General features: G+C 37.5%; 3 protein-coding genes across 3 annotated transcripts; 2 read left to right on the forward strand and 1 right to left on the reverse strand.

Annotated features, from left to right (window-relative positions):
* Nucleotides 1-1,617: 1,617 nt before the first annotated feature.
* Nucleotides 1,618-4,623, reverse strand: LOC140870831 (2-methyl-6-phytyl-1,4-hydroquinone methyltransferase, chloroplastic-like). Its single transcript, XM_073273241.1, has 3 exons — nt 3,786-4,623; nt 2,569-2,875; nt 1,618-2,071 (listed from the first exon to the last, which is right to left on the reverse strand). Exons 1-3 carry the CDS (start codon nt 4,364-4,366, stop codon nt 1,916-1,918), a joined length of 1,044 nt encoding a protein of 347 aa, XP_073129342.1. The 5' UTR covers nt 4,367-4,623; the 3' UTR covers nt 1,618-1,915.
* Nucleotides 4,624-6,154: 1,531 nt separating this feature from the next.
* Nucleotides 6,155-8,175, forward strand: LOC140870826 (ammonium transporter 2 member 5-like). Its single transcript, XM_073273229.1, has 2 exons — nt 6,155-6,760; nt 7,336-8,175. The coding sequence occupies exons 1-2, from the start codon at nt 6,155-6,157 to the stop codon at nt 8,173-8,175; spliced, it is 1,446 nt and encodes a 481-aa protein (XP_073129330.1).
* A 5,059-nt stretch (nt 8,176-13,234) lies between these two features.
* LOC140870834 (uncharacterized) lies at nt 13,235-16,483 on the forward strand. Its single transcript, XM_073273242.1, has 4 exons — nt 13,235-13,491; nt 13,577-14,911; nt 15,018-15,210; nt 15,900-16,483. Exons 1-4 carry the CDS (start codon nt 13,357-13,359, stop codon nt 16,481-16,483), a joined length of 2,247 nt encoding a protein of 748 aa, XP_073129343.1. The 5' UTR covers nt 13,235-13,356.
* Nucleotides 16,484-25,216: the final 8,733 nt, after the last annotated feature.

Raw genomic sequence — 25,216 nt, forward strand, 5'->3', positions numbered from 1 at the left:
TTCTTTCCTTTTTTCTTAATAACAAAAGCCCTTAATTATTGAGGTACTCCGAAACCCCATATGTTAATTGTTAAGTCATAAAAAACTGAGAAAATATCATTTAGATATGATTAATAGCGTTCCACTTAATAGTTTAAGGAGATTTTATGTCAGATTTAATTGAATAATCAGTATCGTGGTTAATCAACGATTACTTCACTAGATCATCGTGTGAATAAAAAAACATTGATTATAATATTACTATATGACTTGTTCAATGCTCTATATTTTATATTAATTATTATGATGATAACTCACAAGAATTAATATCATACGCCTCTCCTTTATGCAACTATGTTGCTTGTCTTGTTATAATTATAAAGATTTTAGAAACAATTTATTGGTCATATATATGAATATCGTGTCTGAATTAGTATATTCTATAGTATCACAAATGCCATTGTTTGGTTTGATGTATTATTAATCTATGTATAACTTATCCCAATAAATTTCGTCTTATTTTCGTCATATTATTTATCTATTTACTAATTAATAATTTTACCTCAATTAAATCAAATAAATTATAATCTATCAATCAAATCAAATAATGTGTTAACTATTTTTTTTATTTATTTTTAATTTACATTATATTACTTATTTATGAATTACTTATCCTATCACTCAAACCAAACAATGCCTTAATGTATAAATCAAGTTAAAAGTTAGCAGGGCACATATTGTGAGAGTATTTTCGAGTGAGCTTTTATAATGATATATATATTTTTATATTAAACAAGAAAACAACTTGTTATATTTATCGATCTCTCAGTAATACGATCCATAACATACGTGTGCATGAAATCAAATTTTCGTTTTATTTTGCTTTCGCTTTCCCAATTACTTATATTAATAATTCGCTTTCTCTTTCCCAATTACTTATATTAATAATAGTAATCTCATTTTTTTTTACAATTAAATTCCAAAACAAAGATTCTCACCGTATAACGTGACTGACCCATTAAAATAAAATGATCTTATATAATCCCTAATATGCTTAATTTTATACACATTATTATATAAACTAACTAAAACATATTTTTTTATTACAAAAAATAACTCTAAGCATAATATATTTATTCATATCATAAAATTTAATTCTTTATTCATATTATGCATATATATGTCAACTCATTTTATAAACACATAATTTAAACTGTAGTTAATAGTTTTGAGTAATACGCATCAAAATTCGTACTTAAGCACATTCCTTCATTATGACCCTTTCTTCCGTAAAATAAGAAGAAGCCATTTATGTTATGACGAATCTAGATTTTGTACAAGACTGGGTCATCTTATGGCAAAATATTTAAAAATCATTTCTTGACTTCCATTAGTCAACCCAGACTTTGAATCAACGTGCAGAAACAATCTGAAATTCAAACTGGCTAGCGGGTCCGTTCTTTTGGCCTACAAAAATCTAACCATAACATTCCAAATCCGATTCTAACTCAGGGACACAGGTTCGGGAGCTCGAGCGGCCTTACGAGCTTTTAGCTTGATGATACATCTGAGATCTTTGTAAGCAGAGACTCGAATTTGAGTCCATGATTCTATATCAGTTTCAATAAAAGGTCAAGCTGTCATGTTTAGAAACTGAAAACCATTCCAACAAAACATGAACTTTTTAAATTGCCTTCTTTTTGTGCAGAATACTGCAAAGGTACGAAACAAAGATACACCGTTTTTGAAAAAAAAAAACTAAGTTTACCAAGCTCAATTCTCGACTGCTAAAACCAAGAAGAAAATGCATAAACTATCAGCAAGTTGAGAATTGAAACAAACTTGTTTTGTGAGGTTCGCTAATCGTCTTCAAGAAAGGTCCACAGGATGGGATTGAGGAAGGCTAAGCTGCTCCAACATGTTTCCTTAACTCATCCTATATAGGTTGATCTTTCGGGACGATTTGATCTTTGATCCACATGTAAATCGGAACCAACACGTAGTAAGTTGCTGCCATTGCTCCAAGAAGGAAGCGCATAAGAAATACAAATGGATTCGATGGTTTTGAAACATCCTCTGCTTTAGGACCAAGCTGCAGATAAACATAAAGCAAAAGGAGAAGTTTTTTAAGATTCAACACTAAAAAGCACTGTACTCTTGAAAAAATAACAAGAAAACAATAATGGTAAATCAGAAAGCAATATTACATATATCATATAGATTGACTAAATGTCAAGCAAAGCTCCAAGCTTAGCACAAAGTATAATTCGTGCTCCACAACCAAAGTTTAAATTGACACGAACAAAGGCTGTTTGATACTCTAAAACATACAAGATACAGAAATTGGAAAACTGTAGAACTCAGACTTTTCGTATACCAGATGTTATTACTTTATAATTTTGCTACATGAATTCAAGGTTCATTGATTTCTAGCATTCATGAACAAATCAGGCGAGTTGTTGTCTACAAATTCTACACGGGAAAGTAACGGTGAAAGTTGTTTCAAACCAGGAAGCAGAGTTCTGGTTTTGAAAGGAGAAACATAGGAAATGCATAACGTTAATATGCTGGAGATCGATGAAACATTACCTTCAAAGGCGAATCCCCAGACGCGGGTTTAATGCCTGTAACAGAACATCCCATGATAAGGCCATGCCTGCGAACCCCACGATACCATTTTGGACCAATCCTCTTCAGTCGAACATCCTTAAATCCTGCCTTTTCGAACCACTCAATGTACTCTTCCTCCTTCGGAAAGAGCATCCAAACATCTGCAAAGAAGCGAGACAACCAAAATGTAGGATACACAGGACCAATTAGGCAAGCCTTCCCCCCGAGTCGAAGAACTCTGTAAGCCTCCTTGATTCCACGCTGTGGGTCTGGCCAGTACTCGATACTAATAAGGTTCAGAAAATCAAATAACTTTTATGAGATTTCCAAAGAAATATTTTGAGAGTGTATATGCAAATGCTTTAACCAATTATGCACCTACACCAAATATTTCCCTAGCTTCTCATAATTCATGTTTCATCAACCGAAAACTTTTCATTAAAAGACAGAGCCTTCAATCACAATATCAACAGAACCGTTATTCCGAGATGTACACAGAGCCTTCCGCATACACCTTTACAAATAGCAAAACTAGGAACTAGAGAAGAAACTAAAATATGCTAGTGGAGTGGACATCTTGATTAAAAAAAAATAACTTTTGGAGTTAAGGTTATAATATTAAGCCCAAGTCTATCTCAGTCCAAAGAGGTATCAAAGCCCAAGTCTATCTAAATCCAAAGGTGCATCAGCAAAAATCACAGCCGGTGGTTAACCTAGCAAGATCTAGTGGATAGATTTTTTATTTCGTAAGAAAGGAATATTTGTTTGTTAACCTGTTACGATTTATTGGTCACCTGTCATTGGCTTATCAGTCATAGGAATCCATAAATATGGATGATTGTAAATGTTTTATTCTCAAGATGAAATGAAATCAATCATTATCTTCCTAAATATATTTTCTTCTCCAGTTTTCTAACTTTTGGTGCTCAGAAATAATTCAAGGATAACTTCAAGCAACAACATCAGCCAAACTTTCAGCAACACTGAGAAAACAACAATTGATGGAAACTATGCCTTAATTCGGAGTCCTTATTTAAACTGCAATAAAAAAATTCCATGGCTCCAGCCAACTAAAGTTTCAAGTATTCAATCCGATAGAGCTAAACATCACCAAGCACGCAAATATAGCCGCACTTCTCAGACACTAAGTAATCAACGAAACATAAACAACAAACGTGAAAAATTAGAGAATGTACCTCCCAGCGGAAACATATCTATCTACCGAATCTGTCAAAAACGGGAGATCCTCAGCATCTCCTTCAATTATCCTGCATTCTTTCAAGGCCTCCTTCTGCTTAGCCTTCGCAAGCTGGTGGGGAGACTGATCAAGAATCGTCACATTCTTGGCATCTACATGCTTCACTATCCCCAAAGTCGTAAACCCTGTTCCTCCACCAACATCAACCACAATCATATTCCTGTTAGTCAAATCCGCTGGCTCTAACGCTTCATCTCTCATGTCTTCAGTCCAGTGCCCAGGGTTTATCACATGGTCATACACAATCGAGAGAAACCTGTAAAACCAGAAGGCTTCTTTCTTGTGCTGTATGAATCTCGGCTGTGACGCAGGCCTCGAGGCGGAGGCACTGCATTTTGGGACGAGGGTTGTCCTGTTCTTCCTCACCCCGATTGAAATCTTCCCACAAGGAACTGAATTTAACTTGAGCGAATTCTTGCCGTGAAAATCTGAGCCAAGACAACCTAACCCTTTCGAGGGCGGGCAAAAATTTCTGATGAGTGCGAGATTTTCAGCTCCGTTCAGCATCGCAGAAGCCATTAAATGACCAAATTGAAAGAACCCACGAGCAAAAAAATGTGACCTTTGAGGGTAATTCACTAGATTTGAAGCATATTAGCAAAACCCAAGAGCGGAATCAGCCTAATTCTGCTATTGAGACTGGGGGTTCTTCCGGGTGAGTGCTGAGTGAGGAGAGGCGTTAAGAACCACACCAAATGCCTCGAGTATCGTACTGTTGGTCGGTTATCTAACCCATTAAAATTAAATATATATTAAATAATTGAAGGGCTGGGAAAATTTTCGGTGGAGATGAGAGTGATGCGAGTCATGTGACTCTGAATGAGACAAACCGAGAATATAATAATAAATAAAAAGGTAAAAAAAACAAGAGGAGACGAGGAAGATGAGGCCGAATTTTAAAGCCCAACACCAAGCAAGGACGTTATTACATCTTTTGGGCCGAAAGTACAGAACCAAACCAGAAAATAGGCCAGCCCAACGAAAAATAAGCCATATTTGTAAGTAGAACAGAGTACTCAATTTAGTTGCCCATGTGGGCTTTGACTATGGACCGTTGCTTTTAAGTTGGTAAAAGGGAAATCCATAATTCAAAGACTCATAATGGGACTTCCTGTTGCAAGAATACTAGAGAATCTTCGTATTTTTCAAGAATATACCATATAGTGTTACTACTAAATTTTCACCTATATATAAAACATTTTCAACTCATCCCTCCTATCAAACATCATTAATTTTAGAATAATCTTGGACTTACCGCATTTAAAATTTGATAAAAACAAATGACAAAATGGCAGGAAATCAGTCAAATCAATTAGTTATTTTTAGTATTTATCGGTTGAATGAGATGATAGTATTATTACTCTAAAGTTATATTAAATGGTCCTTATTCATTATGAGATGCAAGGTTCACAAAATAAATCATGAACACATATAATTATATGTGAATAAATTTGGATGGTTGAATACACACTTGTTGATAGATAATATCGTCTAGAGTTGGGTTATAACTTAAACATATTTCAGCATTTGTTTCTAATCTTTATTATTTTTATTATTTTATTAAGTGTGCGTAGCCTATTCTAATCGTTTTTTGTGTCATGGTAAATTTTCTCCAATTTTTTTTCTTATACACACACTCTCTCTCCAACTCACTTATCCCACATTTTTCTCTCAACTGCTCACATCATCTATTTTTTATCATATATTTTTCCATCAATCTAAAACTGAATTTCATCCATAGCTAAAAAATTTTTAAATTTGAAAAAAATAAAAAAACAAGCATTTTAAAATTAACAAATTATTCAATATACAATACATTATATTTGTATATAATATTTTGTAAAGACTACTATACATGCGACAAACGAATTATCGTTAGATTTATAAGACCATATACAAGAACAAAAAAATGTCTTTCATTAATTCATTGGAACAATCAATGAACAAGAAATTAGACAACCTGTCCTGTATCCTCAAGAATTTCACTGCTTCAATATTTGATCTCTTTTTCAATTTCATATTTGGGTTCTCCGTCCACTCAAATACTTACAAACCTGTTTTCCTGTGAATCTTCTTCTGAAATCACTCATTTACCCTCGATTAGAGACGTTTTTATTGTCTTGATAAAAGAAACAAAAGGGGTTTTCAGTAAATTAAATGATCCCATATCCAGGCATGCAACAAGAAAAACACAAAATATATATTATACCGTCTGTGACTGTGTCACGTTTATTTATAGCTTTGATACATTTGTTTCGTTTGTGGTAGTTTTTCAAACACTTTCTGAATTCGGGGGGGAGTGGAAAGATGGATCCGAAATACGCCTGGCTGCCGTCGAATCTCCAGCCGGACGACGCGAACCCCGAGTGGATGAACAAAGGAGACAACGCATGGCAGATGACAGCGGCCACAATGGTGGGCCTGCAAAGCATTCCGGGGCTTGTGATATTATACGGGAGCATCGTCAAGAAGAAATGGGCCGTAAACTCAGCTTTCATGGCGCTTTACGCCTTTGCAGCGGTCCTGGTTTGCTGGGTTGGGTGGGGGTATCAGTTATCATTTGGAGACTCGTTCTTGCCTTTTCTTGGGAAGATCGATGATGCATTGGATCAGCATATTCTGTTGAAACAATCTTTCGCGACTTACAAGTTCGCGAACGCCACGATGGTGTATTTCCAGTTCGTTTTTGCTGCCATCACTTTGATATTGATCGCTGGTGCTCTGCTTGGGAGGATGAATTTCATTGCATGGATGATGTTCGTGCCATTGTGGCTCACGTTTTCATACACGGTGGGTGCATACAGCATCTGGTGTCCCAATGGTTGGCTCAGCAAGATGGGGCTTATCGACTACTCCGGGGGCTTCGTCATTCACTTGTCTTCTGGTGTCGCAGGATTCACCGCAGCTTACTGGGTAATCACCATCAAACCAAACCTAACAAAATGTGTTTTTTGTACCAATCTACATATATATATATATACATATTTGATATTATGAGCACCCATGATGTGCACTTTTGTGTGCACTGCTGATGTGACATCCTCTACATCCAATAGGTAAACACCACATCAGCAGGTGCACACATAAGTGCACATGACAGGTGCTCATCATATCAAAATTCTATATATATATATAAACCATGTGTAACGTCCGACTGTATCAAGACGAGTCTTTTCAGCGTGCTTATGTTCTTACTCACACGCACCCTAAGAAATTTAGTGGATAATAACAATCAAACCAAACCTAACAAAATGCAAGTGTTTTTTCTCCTAATATACATATATATATATATATAAACCATGTGTAACAACTCATTGTATCAAGACGAGTCTTTTCAACGTGCTTATGTCCTCACACACGCACCCTGAGAAATTTAATGGGTACTCGCCAATCACCATCAAACCAAACGTAACTAAATGTGTATTTTGTACTAATATACATATATGAACCATGCATGCATGCCTAAATATATATATAATATAATGCAGGTAGGGCCTCGGGCACCTAGGGACCGGGAGAGGTTCCCACCAAACAACATCCTTCTGATGCTCGCCGGAGCCGGCCTGCTATGGATGGGATGGACGGGGTTCAACGGCGGAGACCCTTACATGGCCAGCATCGACGCATCACTCGCGGTACTCAACACGCACATATGCGCAGCAACAAGCCTGCTCACTTGGCTCCTACTCGACATACTTTTCTTCGAAAAGCCGTCGGTGATCGGTGCGACGCAGGGCATGATCACAGGCCTGGTCTGCATCACCCCGGCCGCGGGAGTCGTGCAAGGCTGGGCCGCCATCATAATGGGAATCCTCTCCGGTTCCATTCCATGGTTCACCATGATGGTTCTCCACAAGAAGACATGGCTCCTGAAACAAGTAGACGACACGATGGCCGTGTTCCACACGCACGCGGTGGCCGGGACGCTAGGCGGCTTGCTCACCGGATTCTTCGCCAACCCGAAGCTGAGCAGGCTTTTCTACATGTCCCCGACTTGGGAGAGGTACACCGGCTTGGCGTACGGGTTGAATAACGGCAGAGTGGGGGCGGGATTCAGGCAGATGGGAGTTCAGATGCTTGGAGTTGTGTTTGTGATAGGAGTGAATGTTTTGGTGACCAGTTTGATTTGTCTTTTGATAAGGGTTGCGGTGCCATTAAGGATGTCCGAAGAAGAGCTTAGCATCGGGGATGAACAGGTGCATGGGGAGGAAGCTTATGCTCTGTGGGGAGATGGCGAGAAGTTTGAGAAATCTGTGCATAACTCGGTGATTCATGGAGCTGATCAGAATGTCTCTGGTCAAAGCAAGAATACCAGGGTTAGTGTTTGACCTGAGTTTGGAGGAGGAACAAACTACAAAGTATTTGATAATATCAAATTTTAAGAAAATAAAACAAATATAAATTACAACAATTGTAATTTTACATGATAAAAATGCTACACGCAATTATATGATGTATTTGTAGTTTATTATATTGTCGTATTTTCAGTTTTATTATGATGTATTTTTTTTGGGGGGAAATTGTTTTTTTGTTTATGTATATTTGTTATTTTGCGATTTTAATCTTTTAAATATTTTTAGATTTCAGTTTTAGTCCGCTATCTTTATTTTTTTGGCAATTTTAGTCCTTTTTTCGACGTACGCTGACGTGGCACCAATTCAGTGCTGATGTGGAGCTGACTTGTGCAGTGCCATGTAAGCATTTTTGAATAAAAAGGACCGAAATTGCCAAAAATCGAAACATGCAGGACTAAAACTAAAATATGAAAACATAGAGGACCAAAATCGCAAAGTGACAAATATACATGACCAAATTTACAGTTTTTCATTTTTTTATGATGATTATAGTTATTTTTGCGACGTGAAGCTGACGTGACATTAATAAGACACTTTTAAATGTATATATATAAATATATATATATATATTTCATGTCATCATTTCAAATAAAAAACAATATACGAGACGGGATCTGAAATTTGATAAAATTAAACAAATATAAATGAAAGAGATTGTAATTTTACATGATAAACACGTTAGAAATAAATTATTTCTTTCTTTAACATCCAAAAAAATAGATTAAATTAAATCTTGAAAACTTAAAGTAATATTGGGAATAGAAAAATAATTTTGAGGCAGAGTTTCAGTTTAGAAAACAATCCAACCGTCCAAGTACAAAACCCCAAACAGAAGGGATGACATCAGGCATTAAGATTCTCATCCAATATCCCATTTTTAAACCAATCATTTTATTTATTCTTTATAATAAGATAAAAACAAATTTTAAATTCCCTCTAGAATTCAGAAAGGATTCCCTAGGGCATGTGAAAAATATTGTTGGTGCATTGTATGAAGATAAAATGGCACATTCCACCCCTCTCGCCAAACTAATATTTAACATTGATAAATTGTCGATTAGTGATATATATATGTATGTCTAACTAAGTTAAACAATTCTTCTGCCTTAACAATCATTCTTTGAATAACTAACTGTACAATCAGTATGCCACTGGAATTCTATATATATATATATATATATATATATATATATATATATATATATATATATATATTATATATACTCATTATGGAACAAATTGTAAGACTTAAAATCTATCTTTATATATATACGTCAAAAATAATTGATGAAATGTTTTTTCTAAGAAAAGAAAATCAGAAACTTGGTGTTTTTAAGTTTTACATCTGGGATAATTTCATCTTACCTTTACCGGTATTTAAAAGTGGAGATTTATCAATATTTGTAGGGTCAACTGAAAAAATAATATGACCCACATGTATTGATAGATCTCAACCCTTAAATATACGTTAATACAGTGTCTGTATAGGTAGGATCTCATCTCACTTACCATACATTGTTGAACTTCTTGTTATGGAGAAAACAAATAGTAATTGAGTTAAATCAAGAAAGTGTTTGAAAATGATTTTAAAAACCAGATTTAGCCAAATGTTTTGCTCAAAAGTAATTGGTTTTGTGGAGTGAAATCACATATCCGTCTCATAAAATTAATTTATCTTATTAGAGTTTTTGTGCAAAGAAAAAATAACATGTCAGCTGGCAAAACTCAATGTATACATTGGTGTCTTAATTTTTTGGTAAAAAAAGGTAATAATGTACAGTCCAAAATTTCGTAAAGTTCAGTAAAAAAGCTTGGTAAAATTAATGAATGGAGTCAACTAACGGTTCGTTGCACAATAAATTGTATTCACAGTAGTTTCTTAATTAAAAAATGAGATGATAGCAACATATAACTGCCATTTATTTATATTTCCAATAAGAATTACTGAAATTTGAGCATTCAAATCAAAGTGGTCAATTTTTTTAAACTGAAAATAAACTGAGTGGCTTTGTTAGGGAGAAGTATTGGAGCATCTTATTATGGGGAATTCCTCGAAAATGCACACATTTTGTTAAGACCAAGGATGTAGTCTTACGATGGTACTCCACATTTCATGATCCATCTTACACGTAATTAAGTGGTCCCTAAAACTCACATATATATTAATGTATATATATCTATATAATATAATAAATATAATACATATATATTAGGCATATATTTAAGGTGCGTAATATTTTGGAGAAAATTATAATTGGTTGCAATTATACCATTCAAATAGTTTAAACAAACGTAACAACATAAATTCTAGGTTGTATCGTTCCACCAATAAAGTAATTATTTCTTTACAGCAATTCCTACTAATAGTTGTACTATGTATCTTGAGAATCTAATGCAGATTAAGTCTCACGAATCTATATTTACAAAACAGATCGATTCGATTATATATGCGATGAAAAGTAATTTTAATAAAAAAATATATATTTTATGAGTAAATCGATATGTGAAATGATCTTGTAACAGTTTTTGTGTGATCTTTAATTAACGATGATGCCGTTATAAGATCGCATGCTTGCTATTATACAAAAGCTACGACGTGGAATTTGTGCAGTTTAAAAACACATAAACCTTATAATATCATTAAGTTTAAATCTTTATAGGAGTGATGAACGTTTGCACATAACCTGTTAGATCAACTCTAGCTACTCCATCATCTTCTACTTCAAAATGAAAATCAAGACGATTCAATTCTCGTTCTCAAATTATATACATGACACACATGAAATTACACATAATGCATTGAATTAGATGATCTCTAACAAAGCTTTTTTTGAATGTCCTATGGCTAACCTCTCCCATCGATCGAAAATGTGAATCAATCATTGATCTTGAACCCAAAAAATAACATTTTTGAATGTTTATTTACAAAGGAAAAAAAAAGTACACGACCATATATGTATGTGACATGTGCATCGAGTTAATAGGGATTGAATTGTAGAAGTAACATGGAAGGACTGTATTGTATACGAAGCAATCAATTCGAATCAGACATAATATGTTGCAAACTTCCATCGACACAACGTTTCAAAGTTCGAGATCTCATTGTCATGTAGTACAAGTTTATGGAAATATGGTGTTCAATATCTTACCATTTATTACTCTTTCTTTCACACAAATAGGGAAAAAAATGTGTCATTTATGAACAATTTTTGGGTTCAGTCAAACAATATTTGACATTGTTACACTCATTTTTCAAGCACTATTTCATCTATATATTGTCGTCTATATGTATACATACCCACGCACATATATTATAGCATATACTGCCAACATTCTGGAAAGAACAGAGCTTTCAAATATAATTAATGTAACCACAAATTAAGGAAACTAACCATACAAAGCTGGCCGGTTGTTGGTGTTAATTAATTAAAACTAGCAAATCATGACACACACTATGTGTATATGTTTTGTGATAAAATAAAGAATAAATTATTTTTTTTATTTTGCAATAGAATTTATTGATTTTTTAAATTGAAATGAAAAAAAATAAAAATAAAAATAAAAAAATATCATTACTTTATAGTAAAATTATGTTGTTAGTTCAACTAAAAAAAATTCATGTAGTTAGTTTGATAAGATTGAAAAATCTTCTATACAAATTCAAAATTACACAATAACTTCATATAATTATTATAGAGTACTTATATATAGACACACACACACTCACACGGATAGATATTATCTAGGAGTAGAAATTTGAGGCTAGCTGTAAATGTGGGTAGCTGTTACCCGCGGTTAAGTGCCATTGAAATTTTGAAGCTGTCAAATTGTGCAATTAAGTTATCATTTAAAACCAGTAAATAATTTGTCACCATCTTGTTTTGACAAGGCCAAAATTTATTATCTCTTTCTATGAACTTTAAAGATTCGAAAATATTAATCACCTTAATTTTCTCATTCATATATTTTAATAGGATCGGAATTTACTTTTTATATCAAAATTTATAAATATCTTTAACATAGAAACTCAAATTCACTATCTTAAATCAGGTAAAGCACGTAACAACTCAAATGCCATAATTCAATTGTTCATATAATACAACTAATTATTTCTTTCCAAAAAACACTCTCAAATTTCCCAATAATTAAATCATATCGTGACTAATGAGAATGGAATATTATGCGATACAACAACGATTATAAAACAAAAGTGCTCACCATTTTATCAACTCAATTACTCGAACATGTTCAAATTCGACTTGAATTCGATAATTGAAAATATTGATCAAAATATTTTCAACTCGACATAAAAACCACGAGGTTATTTGCACTCATACCAACTAAATTTCAACATCATGATCCGACTTTCATTTAGTACAGATTTTTTTAAAAAAAATTATTATAAAATAAAAAGGGCAATTTGCTCAAAAATCCCCAAATGCAAACATTTTTTGCTTTAGGATCCCTAGTCATAAAATGTGGTACAAAACAATACAAGATGTAGTACAAAACCATACAAAATGTGGTACAAATTAACAAAAATTATAGTACAAAAAAATGGCTAAGGAGTGCAAAGCAAAACATATTTGCATTGAGAATTTTTTAGCAATTTGCACAAATAAAAATCTATATAATTTAAAATTTTAACATGAGATAAATTAATTTTAATACACACACAGCGTTCCAAAAAAGTAGTAATATATAATACACGTGCTTAGACCGTATTTATTTAATATAAAATTCGTAGCACATATCCATATCATGTGATAGATATATAATGTCATGTGACCGTACATCATTGGCGATATTTTTAATTTTATTTATTGTTATCATTATTATTTGATTAAAGACGAGGTAATTGGTAAAACACTTTTTAGTGCCCACAAAACGGTAACCTGCAGGTGACAACAGGCGGGGCACAGAAACAATTAACCCGCGGGTGACATTAGCAAAACCTAGTGTCACTCCATTTACTCAGTCCCACCTTTAAAAGAGCAGAAAGCGGGAGTTAGTTCTCAACAGATGAAAAAAGCAAAAGTGGAAAAAAAATCAGAGAAGGAACTGAATCTGAATCCAAATGTCACGTTAACTTCGCTGGATTAGGAGATTTGGGTTTTTCCGGGGTCGCCGGAAAGTGACGTCATTCATCGGATAATGATGATGGGGTCAGGGAATGAGCAGAATCTGGAGAAACAGGTGCAGAGGCAAATGGGTTGCATGGCTGGCTTCTTCCATCTCTTTGATCGCCACCGTATCTCTTCCACCAAGCGCCTCCCTTGTTCTTCCCCGGTATGGTTTTCTTCTCCGTAAAGTTTCTGTCTTTGACGAAGTTTCGTTGTGTGTGTTGTAAATTGTAATCTTTCGCCATTTCTAGGCCGTTGGTACGATTTCGGATCCGGAGATATCGGTTCCCGTGTCGCTGGCCATTTGTAGGGAATTTAGACCGGAGCCGACGGAGGAGGATGTGGCGCCGGAGGTGGTTGAATTGCCTTTGCCCCCTAAATCACCTCTTCTTCTTCCTATATTCAATTTGAAAGAAGGGAACAAGTCTTCGTGGAAGTTCAACAAAGAAGCCCCGAGGCTGTCGCTCGACAGTAGAGCTACTACAGATGCCAAGGGAGGCTTGCATCCCAAAAAGATCCGAACTTCCCCATCGATTCTGTCCACGGCGAGTCGATGCGACAGCATCGGAAGTGACACGTCCGATGGGTGCCAGAACCGGTCTCCCAGCGTCATAGCGAGGCTCATGGGTCTGGAGCCATTGCCCAATTCACCCGAATCCGAAACCGAAAAGAAGCCTGAGCTGAGGAGATCCGCCTCCGAATCCAGAGCCTCCAGAGATCTGTTTCACTCCCGATTCATCACAGAGCAACCAAGTGAATCCCTTTTCCACAATGCAGATCCAAAGGACCATGTATTGAAGAATGCTGCAAGGGCTGAACTTTCTAAACCACCAACAAACAGGGCCAACTTCAATTCTCCCTCTCCATGGAAGAATGTTCAGCACCGCAAAAGCTTCTTTGATTCAGCCGACATTTTCCCAGAACCCAAACAGACTGTATCAGTGTACGGTGAGATTGAGAAGAGATTGAAGGTGAGGGGAATCGACGAACCATCCAAAGATTTAGAGACCTTGAAACAGATCCTCGAAGCTTTGCAACTAAAAGGGCTTCTGCATTCCAACTCCAACAATCCAAACCAAGTCAGCCACCGGATCTTCATATACGACGACTCACCAATCGTGGTAATGCAACCTTCCAGACAGTCCAGCTCAAATTCGTCGCCTACTAACAGAAGAAACGTCGTTGATTACGCACGGCCAAACGGTAGAAGTCAAGCCCGTAGCATTCGCCGTAATCACGCTTCCGCCGCTGAAAATCACCAGTCAGTAAGCCCTCGCCGTGACCGCAGCGTGCGGAGCCCAACTCGGGCCGGTGAGAGCCGAAATGAATGCAATGCGGGTCCCCGACGGTCAAACTCCATAGTCAAACCGAAACCGTTGAGCGTTGAAACCCAAAGGAAACTGAAGAATTCAGCTGACAATCGGAGAGTCTCTCCCATTAACTCTCCGAAGCTCAACAGCAGAAGAGGCAGCCCAGATCCGACGGCCAAGATCAATAAGAATGAGAAGATCACGACCGTTACTACTGAAGAGGGCGAATCTTCATCCATTTCTGGAAGCAGCATCACTACATCAACCGATACCGAGGTAATGTTTACCATCAAATCATTAATTACCCGCTAATCTTGAGTTGATTACCTTTATCAATACAATAACAATAATATAACTGCAATAAATGGTTGATTTATTACAGAGGTGGAAGACTGTGGAATTCAAAGAGGGAAAGAATTTATTGGAGAGATGTGATAAGCTGCTCCAGAGCATAGCAGAGATGAATGGAAGTGACCCGCAGCCGAGTCCCGTGTCAGTTCTTGACTCGTCTCTCTACAAGGACGAATCATTCACCCCTTCACCTCTTACAGCCAGACGCAATCTTGATTTCAAAGGTTGAATTTTTATTCTCTTATTTCATGTTTTTTTCATATCAGAATAATAATACACCAAAAATCAGAATGAAACTCCAATTTAATCCAGTATTTTTTTTTTTTGGGTAGATTGTAATCAAGAAATCTAAGATGGTTTACTTCATTTATTATATATATGTGTGTATGGATAGATGGCTTGCACATTCTTGATTCTTGAATTTGGAAGAAACATTAGTGAATGTTGAAGCTGGAGTACTTTGTGCAAGTGTAATGCTATTATGTGGTGTAGTGGCTAGTGCTAAATGTTAGCCACACTTCAATCAGGTTTTTTTGGCTCGACTTCTAAATGCTGGCCCGAATAATTGAAATAGTTCTGTCCTGAACCTTTACAATATCTGAATTTGGATAGTGTTTCTTGGATGTGGAACCAAATCTGATATCAATAAATATAATATAGTCCAATTATTTATGAATGGAGGGACACTGGTGCCCACATTTTCTTCTTCATGTGGTCCTTGCATGCCGAGGGTATGTACTTGGTTTTATCATTGAACTTCAGGGGACATATAATATATGAAGGAAATGAATTGTTTAAATTGGATTTTGTGAACACACTTGATTCTATATATTATATTTTTAGTCTTTGAAAATCTAAAGACTTTGTTAGCTAGGCATCATGTTTTGATCGCTGTTAAAATTTATGAGCGCAGATGAATCAGGCGAATTGGAGGAAGAAATATGGAGCCCGATGGCATCATCAACTCGATCAAAATGGCAAGAAGAAACACGGGGTGACTGCGATTTTATGTACATTTCCGATATCTTGAGGGCATCGGATTCTTTCTCAGAAGACCCGGACATCTTTCTGTTGCTAGAAAAGCAGCAATATCTTAAAGGAAATGACACATCCAAGGCCTCCAGGCTCCAGAGAAAGCTAATCTTCGATGCTACCAACGAAATCATCGAAAGAAACAGACGACTTCCTCCATGGAAGATTGTTTCTTGGACTAATTACAACATGACAAAGCCATTCCTCGAAGACGTTTGGTCCGAGTTTCAAAGAATTCGCAACCGCAATGCTGCTGAAGATCTGTTTGAGGTCATCTGTGGTGTGTTGAGGAAGGACTTAGCGGGGGACGAGCTAACCGGATGGGGAGGAGATCATCCGACGGAGATGTCGGAGGCAGTCCTGGACATCGAACGGCTGATATTCAAAGATTTGGTCAATGGGATGATCCAAGATCTAGCTGCATTGGCATCATATAGAAGCTCGAGGAGAAAATTGGTTTTCTGAGAATCCTATAAAGAAATAAATAAGTAGGGAAAATGGTATTTCTGTTTTTTTAAATTTTTTTTTTTTTAATTTAATCTCTTTACATAGTAGTTGTGTACTTGTGTTAACCTTCTTATTATTTTTTTGTTTTGTTATTTTTCCTTTTTAGTTATTACCGATTATTAATTTATTGGGAACATTGCTAACGGTTACATCTTCACTTTTGCTAGCTGTAAGAAAATAAAAGTTCAAGATTAGGGAAGCTTTTCCCATGAACATCGTATAGAGAGTGTCATGTGTGTACCAAACCAACCAAGGTAAAAAGATGGGAAAAGTTGAAAAAATTGCAAAGGGTATCGAAATAAGAACAAAGTTGATATTTGGTTAACTAAATAGTATAAAATCATTATGTCATGTGAGTTGGGGTATATTTAATTTATAATAAAAAAGCAAATTACTTTATAATAAGAATAAAAGGTAATAATGGAATTAACTGGGAGTCGAATTATATTTGAAATAGTTAATTATCAATTGATTTGATCCCAACGGACATTGGACGGTTTGCAATATTTCAAGTGGCTCTGAAAATTATGAGTGGTCAAACTGTAAATTTGACCAAACGGTTGTCCGGAATGATGAAACTTATCGAGATTTTGTAATGATTGAGAAACAGATAAAAAAGATTCTGACTACAGTATCAAAAAAGAGCATCATTTTGGATTGTTCTTTTTTTTTTTTTTTTTTCCTGGAATTAGCTATATATACTATTTATTTCGCAATTTATTTATAATATTGGTTCAAAAAATCATATATTGAAATATTATTGGGGTCATCGACATTATGTTATTTATTCAATACACATCACGTTCTTTTAACATAATTTCCATAATTGTTCTCAAGATATAGGCCCTAAATCCAAATGTAATGTGAATTATAACCAAATATTCAATTCGGTCTCATATATATATATATTTATAATGGCTTCATAATTTTAAGCAGAAACATACATAGGGATGTCCACAAGTCATATCGAACTCAAGTATCAAACTACTCAAGCTCAACTCGATTTAAATTTTGTAGGCTTGAGCTCTACTCGATCAAGTATTTAATTTCAAGGATGAACTCGACTAGTGAAAATATGAGGTAATTGAGTGACGTAGCAAAAAATTGATATTACCCGATTGGAAAAAAACTGGATAACGGGTAGAGATCTGGATAACCGGATTAATACTCGGGTTGTTCCAAAGTTCGATCTTCGTGGGTTGTTACCTGCATCACAAAACAAAGTGAGTGGCGCCGGGAGTTGTCCGGCGAAGACACTCCTACGCTCAAGTCAGTATTTTCCCAATAAAAGTTCTAGAGAACTAGATCATGTGACTATAGAGTGTGTACCTTAATAATGAGAGAACTTGAGCTATTTATAGATAATCAGAGAGTTTCATGGACTTTAGCCTCTTATGGGTTTTGAGGTATTTATGGGCCTTGATAAAGTGTTCAAATAAATATCGGAGTAATATGAGACCCATATGGATTGAGTCATTGAGCTTGGGCCCGGCAGAAAGTCAAATTGGGTAATAACCCATCATAAGCCCCCCACTCTCGGGCATGTCGTTTTAGCGAGATGACCGAGAGTAAAAAATTTGGTGATATCGTTACAGAGTAATTGTAGTAGGAATGTGTTGCAAATGAATTGCAGATAGTAGGAAACAAAGTCCTAGTTGAATTGAAAATTGTTGGATTCACAGTCCTGTCGAAATAATGATCATAGAATTGCAGTAAAATTTGTGGTGTAATAGGATAGGAATCAAAGTCCTTCCAGAATAATAATTATAGAAACTCAGTAGAACTCTGTGTGGATTACCATTATGAATTCAATACCGTAGTGTTTTCATCACAACTTACTACCGTAATATTGTGTTTGAATTTTTTTTATTGCAGTATTCGTGTGTTGGAAAATTAATAGAGCAAAGATAGTAGGAGTAATCCACATGACATGTAAATTTGTTTTTTCCTTCACACTTAGCTTTAATTTTGATAGTAGATAAATAATATTCACTGTCCTCTCTCTTGGCACTTGTCCCAACGTTTTGTATACTATGTGTATCTATGTGTGTAAATCTCAATCTACCATCTCTCCACCATCATCAAGGATCATCGACGGATGGCTAAATCGGCGGCGGCGATGTTGACGGGCTATGGATGTGATAGGAGAAAGGAGATGTGGCAACTGTCGGAGATCGACTTCCAGCCATGGAGCATCCACTGTCTGTGGATGCGTCCAAATCTGGCTCGATCTGAAATGACCCTAACTCTATAATTATTAAATAAATAAATATGCGAAATTTTTTTTTTTTATACTTACTAAATAAAATATGTACATATATGCCCATACATATATGCACAGAATAAAAAGATTTAAAAATAAATAAATAAATAAACAATTAAATACTTAAATAAAAATGCATTCTTTAAAATAAAATAAATATCTGAGTCAAACATTTAATTAAAAATACTGCATAAATAAAATGATTAAAATTTGCATGCAATGACAATATTCAATAAAATATTCCATACACACAACCACTGAAAAATAATATAAAATGTGTAACGTGCTGACATAATCAAAAACATGCATGTGACTAAGACATCTATCACGGTCACGGGGTCACTGCATGCCCGCTCATACATCCTCGCCTCCGGTGGGTACAACCTCATCCTCAACGTACTCACCTGCACCATACCAGTGTAGTGAGCCTAGAGGCCCAACATGCTAACATAACAAGAGTTTAAAATAATTTAAAACAATTAAATACTAATACATACATATACATGAATGAGCATGCTTGAAAATTTCATAACATAACATAACTTAACTTAAATAACATAATACATAAACATTGTTGAGCAATTTATTTTCTAACATCGCATGGTTGTATCCGTAGTGTAACCTTAAATCATACATTAAATACTGATCAGCGTGAAAACCAACGTACGTGGCGGTGACGAATCACCTCTTAAATTGGCAGTAAACTGCCCTTAAATAGTTCACATATGGGGACGAATCCCCCTTAAATTGTCACACTACTTCAACTTCCAACATAAAATATTTTATTATTGCTCAACCTTAAACATTTAATTATACATAAAATTATTTCATGAATGCATGTACTTAAATAAAGGTGTGTCCTTCATATATATTTAATTTAATTTCTTACTAACATATAAATATTAAAATAACTTCAATGCATAAAATAATTAAATATATAATCAGGACACATGCAAATTTCTCACGGATGGTCCTGGACTGCTGGCCCTAACACTCAAGCCCATTTACTTAAATCTGGCCCATTAACACTGAGACTGGCCCATTAACATACTTAAGCCCAATAAAATTGTTCTAAGCCCAAACAAAAATAATTTAAAGCCCATAAAACATTCTAGGCCCAATAACAATTTAAACTGGCCCAATGGGCCCAAAAGTCCAAAGACTGGCCCAATAACTTTTATGGGCTCAAAAGCCCATAAAATTAATGGACTAACTTAATTAAAATTTTAAAAGCCCAAATAAAATTATTTGGGAGTCCAAATAATTTTATTTCAAATTAATAGACCCAAAAACCCATTAATTCATAAAATATTTTAAAAATAAAAAGACTTGAGCCCGACCCACCAAACCCGGACCCGAACCCACTTAACCCGACCCACTACCCTACTGACCCGACCCGGACCGCACCTAAAACCCTAGAACCCGATCCCTAGCCTCTCCTCGGCTGCGGCCGTGAGCAGCAGCCACTCCATGGCTGCTGCCGGCCTGCTCCGGCCGCCCCTGGCCGGAGCGCCACCGCCCAGACGTAGCCCACGTCTGGGCGGACCTGACCTGACCCAGCCCCAGCCCCCATGCAGCCCCACGCACCGAGCCGTGGCCCTCCTTCAGGAAACCCTAGACTGCGATTCCCCCTCGGCCGTGCTGTAGTAATGGCTTCCCTGGGCTCGTTTGGCTCGAGCCATTCGAGCCACTCGAGTCCAGTCACACCTAGGACACCCTAGGGACCCTAGCCAGCAGATAGAACGCACCCATGGCCTAAAAATGTGAACATGAATCATGAAAACAAGTAACCTTGGGAAAAATCCGAACACTCGAACCATTTTCTGAAAAAAAATTGAAGGTTTTGATGCATACACAATCCACACAATATAATATCTGATAGGTACAAAAAGATTGGAAGAAAATCATGCCTTTCACCGAAAACGAAGAGAAAAACGAGCGTGGGACGATTCCGAGACGACGGGACGACGACAACCAACTTGGACCTTCAAAACCGAGGCTATGGTGACTTCTTTGGGGTCTGCTCGATGAAGAAGATGATGGAGAAGGGAGGGAGGTGGCTAAGAGGGTAATCGGTTAAGGGTTTGGGGTAGATTAGGTTAGAGTTTTTATTTTAATAAAGATAGGTTTTTAGGATAATTAAAATATATAAATAAGGGTTTTTAAATTCAAAATATATATAACTTAAAACTCTACTAACAATTAAAATCTGATAATAATTTACAAATCCCGAAATACATAATTAAGGGAATTTTAAAAATACTAAAAAGTCAATATTTTGGCTTATTTTGAATAAAAATGGACTCCTAAAATTATATAAAATTAAATACTAAAATTTTTGAGATAATAAAACTCAAAATAATATTTTAGGGCTCTAAAAAGACTCATGAAATTAATTGGCTAGAAAGTTGTCATCTCGTCCGTCCACGGTCCCGTCTACGCGATAAAATAATTAAAATACTAAAAATCATAAAAATCACTAATTATGAGTTAAATGCTTAAAAATAAATTAAATCATGCACAAATAATTCACATAATTATTTAACCCATAAATCTAAAATTTAAATAATTAAATATCCTAATTATGCATGCGGATTTACGTATTTAAAATACCGGGTGTTACAATTCTCCCCCCCTTAAATTGAATTTCGTCCTCGAAATTAAAGTACTTACTCGAACAACTCCGGGTAGCGAGTCCTCATATCTGCCTCGGTCTCCCAAGTAGCTTCCTCCTCCGAGTGATTCAGCCACTGGACTCTGACCATCGGTATGACCCGCGTCCTAAGCCTCCGCTCCTCCCTTGCCAAGATCCGCACTGGCCTCTCCTCATACACTAGATCTGGTGGCAACTGTAAGGGCTCGAAATCCAACACATGCGACGGGTTGGATACATATCTCCGAAGCATGGATACATGGAAAACGTTGTGCACTGCCACTAGCCCTGGAGGTAGAGCTAAACGGTAAGCCAACGTGCCAACTCTCTCCAAGATCTCGAATGGCCCTATATACCTCGGATTAAGCTTGCCTCTCCGGCCAAAACGCACTATTCCCTTCATCGGTGACACCTTCAGGAATACGTGATCACCTACAGCGAACTCCAAATCTCGTCGTCTGGCATCTGCATAACTCTTCTGCCGACTCTGAGCAGTCCTCATCCGATCTCGAATCTGAGTCACTATGTCAGCTGTCTGCTGCACAATCTCAGGACCCAGCAAAATCCGCTCACCAACCTCATCTCAATGCACAGGAGATCTACACCTCCTCCCATACAATGCTGCATAAGGAGCCATACCTATAGACGACTGAAAACTGTTGTTATAGTTAAACTCCACTAATGGCAGTCTAGTCTCCCAAGAGCCCCGAAAATCAATGACACAAGCTCTCAGAAGATCCTCGAGAACCTGGATCACTCTCTCAGACTGACCATCTGTCTGGGGATGAAATGCTGTACTGAACAAAAGCCTCGTCCCCAAAGCTGTGTGCAGACTCTTCCAAAACGCAGATGTGAATCTCGGATCTCTGTCTGACACAATAGACACTGGTATGCCATGCAGTCTAACAATCTCTCTGATGTAAAGCTCTGCATACTGTGTCAAAGTATAAGTAGTCCTCACCGGCAAGAAATGAGCTGACTTGGTGAGTCTATCCATAATCACCCAAATCGCTGTGCAACCTCTGGCACTCCTCGGTAAGCCAACCACAAAGTCCATCGTAATATTCTCCCATTTCCATTCCGGAATAGGAAGAGGTCTAAGAAGTCCTGCTGGACATTGATGCTCTGCCTTGACTTGCTGACAAGTCAAGCACTCTGACACCACTCTCTCGATGTCACTCTTCATCCCGGGCCACCAATACAATAGCTGCAAATCTTTGTACATCTTCGTACTTCCGGGGTGAATGGAGTACGGAGATGTGTGAGCCTCTGCTAAAATCTCAGCTCTCAACTGATCGATGTTCGGTACCCACATCCTACCACGGTACTGAACGATACCATCCTCCACTGTATACAAGAGATTACCTCTAGCCTCATCTCTCTGTCTCCATCGCTGCAACTCCTCATCAGTAGACTGTCCCTCTCTAATCCGATCTCGCAGAACTGGCTGCACCATCAATACTGACAAGCTCGGTGCATGACCACTCGGATAACACTCCAAGCCAAATCTCCGAATCTCGCTCTGTAGGGGTAACTGTACGGTCAAACATGATACCACTGACGACTTCCGACTCAAAGCATCGGCCACTACATTAGCTTTACCCGGATGGTAGCTAATGTCACAGTCATAGTCCTTCACCAACTCCAACCATCTGCGTTGTCTCATGTTCAACTCCTTCTGTGTGAAGAAGTACTTGAGACTCTTGTGGTCTGTGAAAATTTTGCACTTCTCGCCATACAGATAGTGCCTCCAGATTTTCAAAGCGAAAACCACTGCTGCTAACTCCAAGTCATGCGTCGGATAATTCTGCTCATGAATCTTCAGCTGCCTCGACGCATACGCAATAACCTTACCACACTGCATAAGTACTGCGCCTAAACCCAGTTTAGACGCATCGGTGTACACCACTAACTCCTCGTGTGGTACTGTCATCGCTAACACTAGTGCAGTAGTGAGTGCTTCCTTCAGCCGATTGAAGCTCCTCTGACAGTCTGAACTCCAGATAAACTTCGCATTCTTCTTGGTCAAGGAAGTCAAGGGTACTGCAATAGAGGAAAAACCCTTGATGAACTTCCTATAATATCCTGCCAAACCCAAGAAACTGCGAATCTCTGAAGCATTCTTCGGAATACCCCAATTCTGCACTGCCTCAACCTTAGACTGATCAACTGCAATCCCATCTCTCGAAATAATGTGGCCAAGAAATGCCACCTGCTCAAGCCAAAACTCGCACTTGCTGAACTTGGCATACAACCGATGCTCCCTCAAAGTCTGCAAGGCTGTCTGAAGATGCTGTCTATGCTCCTCGATGCTCCTAGAATAGATCAAAATATCATCAATAAAGACTATGATGAACTGATCTAGATATGGCTGAAAGACTCGGTTCATGAGATCCATGAAAACCGCTGGAGCATTGGTCATCCCAAATGGCATCACTAAGAACTCGTAATGCCCATATCGTGTCCTGAAAGTAGTCTAGGACACATCTGCATCTCTAACACGCAACTGATGATAACCAGATCGCAGGTCGATCTTGGAGAACACCGAAGCTCCCTGCAACTGGTCAAATAAATCCTCTATCCTCGGCAATGGATACTTGTTCTTCACTGTGACCCTGTTGAGCTCTCGGTAATCGATGCACAGTCTCATACTGCCATCCTTCTTCTTCACAAATAACACCGGAGCTCCCCACGGAGAAAAGCTAGGACGAACAAAGCCTTTCTCTAACAACTCCTGAATCTGCTCCTTCAACTCTTTCATCTCGGTAGGAGCAAGTCTGTACGGTGCCTTAGAGATAGGCACTGTAGTAGCCCGAACCCTAATTGAGTAATTAAAGGATTAATGCTAATTAATTCAATTAGGCATCGGACGGATCGGAAGCTCCGAAGGGACGATCGGAAGCTCCGATCGGGATCGGAAGCTCCGATGAGGATCGGAGGCACCGATGATATTACGTCATCCATGATGTGTGGCTGGATCGGAAGCTCCGATCAGGACCGGAGGCTCCGATCAGGACCGGAGGCTCCGATCACCCCTATCCGGAGTCATCAAGTGATATTTTGACACGTGGCAGATCAGGATCTTCGGAAGCTCCGATGGCAGGATCGGACGTTCCGATCGAGGTTCGGACGTTCCGATCGAGGATCGGAGGCTCCGATCGTTGTCTATAAATAGAAGGCCGAGACTTCATTTCTCTTTGCCAATTCCGAGTTCTCCTTTCCTTTCTAGTCCTTTTGGAGCTGTTCTAGTCTTCTTAGGCTTGGTCCGGAGGTCGGAGAGGCGTTCGGTAGTCGTAGCGGAGTTGTGCCCAAGTTTTGGAGGCATCGACATCAAAGGGCTAACGACGGACGAAGGTATAGCTTTTGCTTCCTATAAATATTTAGGAGTATGCAATAGCTTAGTTAAGGCTTTTAGAGCACTTTAATGATAGTAGTATCATTTGGCAGTGTAGAGCAGACTATAGGCGTGGACTTAGAGCTGGTAGTGCCTACCTGGTATTTGAGGTACGAAAGTACTGTTCGAGATATCCTGACTGAGTATGCATGTATTATATGACTGCATGATTTATATGCCATGATATTATGCTGCATTCATTTGCATCTTGCTGTATCTCCTTCGAGATGTCTGTAGTAGGGTTGTACCCTATCCTGTTAGTGGATGGACTTCCATCGATTTGGGTCCGGCGTATCCACAGTTATCTCGGTATGGGAGCCACCTCCTGAAGCGACGGCACAGCGTGCTACATACCAGGGCCCGGTCTGTCTCTGTTATCTG

Source organism: Henckelia pumila, unplaced genomic scaffold, assembly GCF_033568475.1.
Source record: "Henckelia pumila isolate YLH828 unplaced genomic scaffold, ASM3356847v2 CTG_266, whole genome shotgun sequence".
Taxonomy (NCBI): domain Eukaryota; kingdom Viridiplantae; phylum Streptophyta; class Magnoliopsida; order Lamiales; family Gesneriaceae; genus Henckelia; species Henckelia pumila.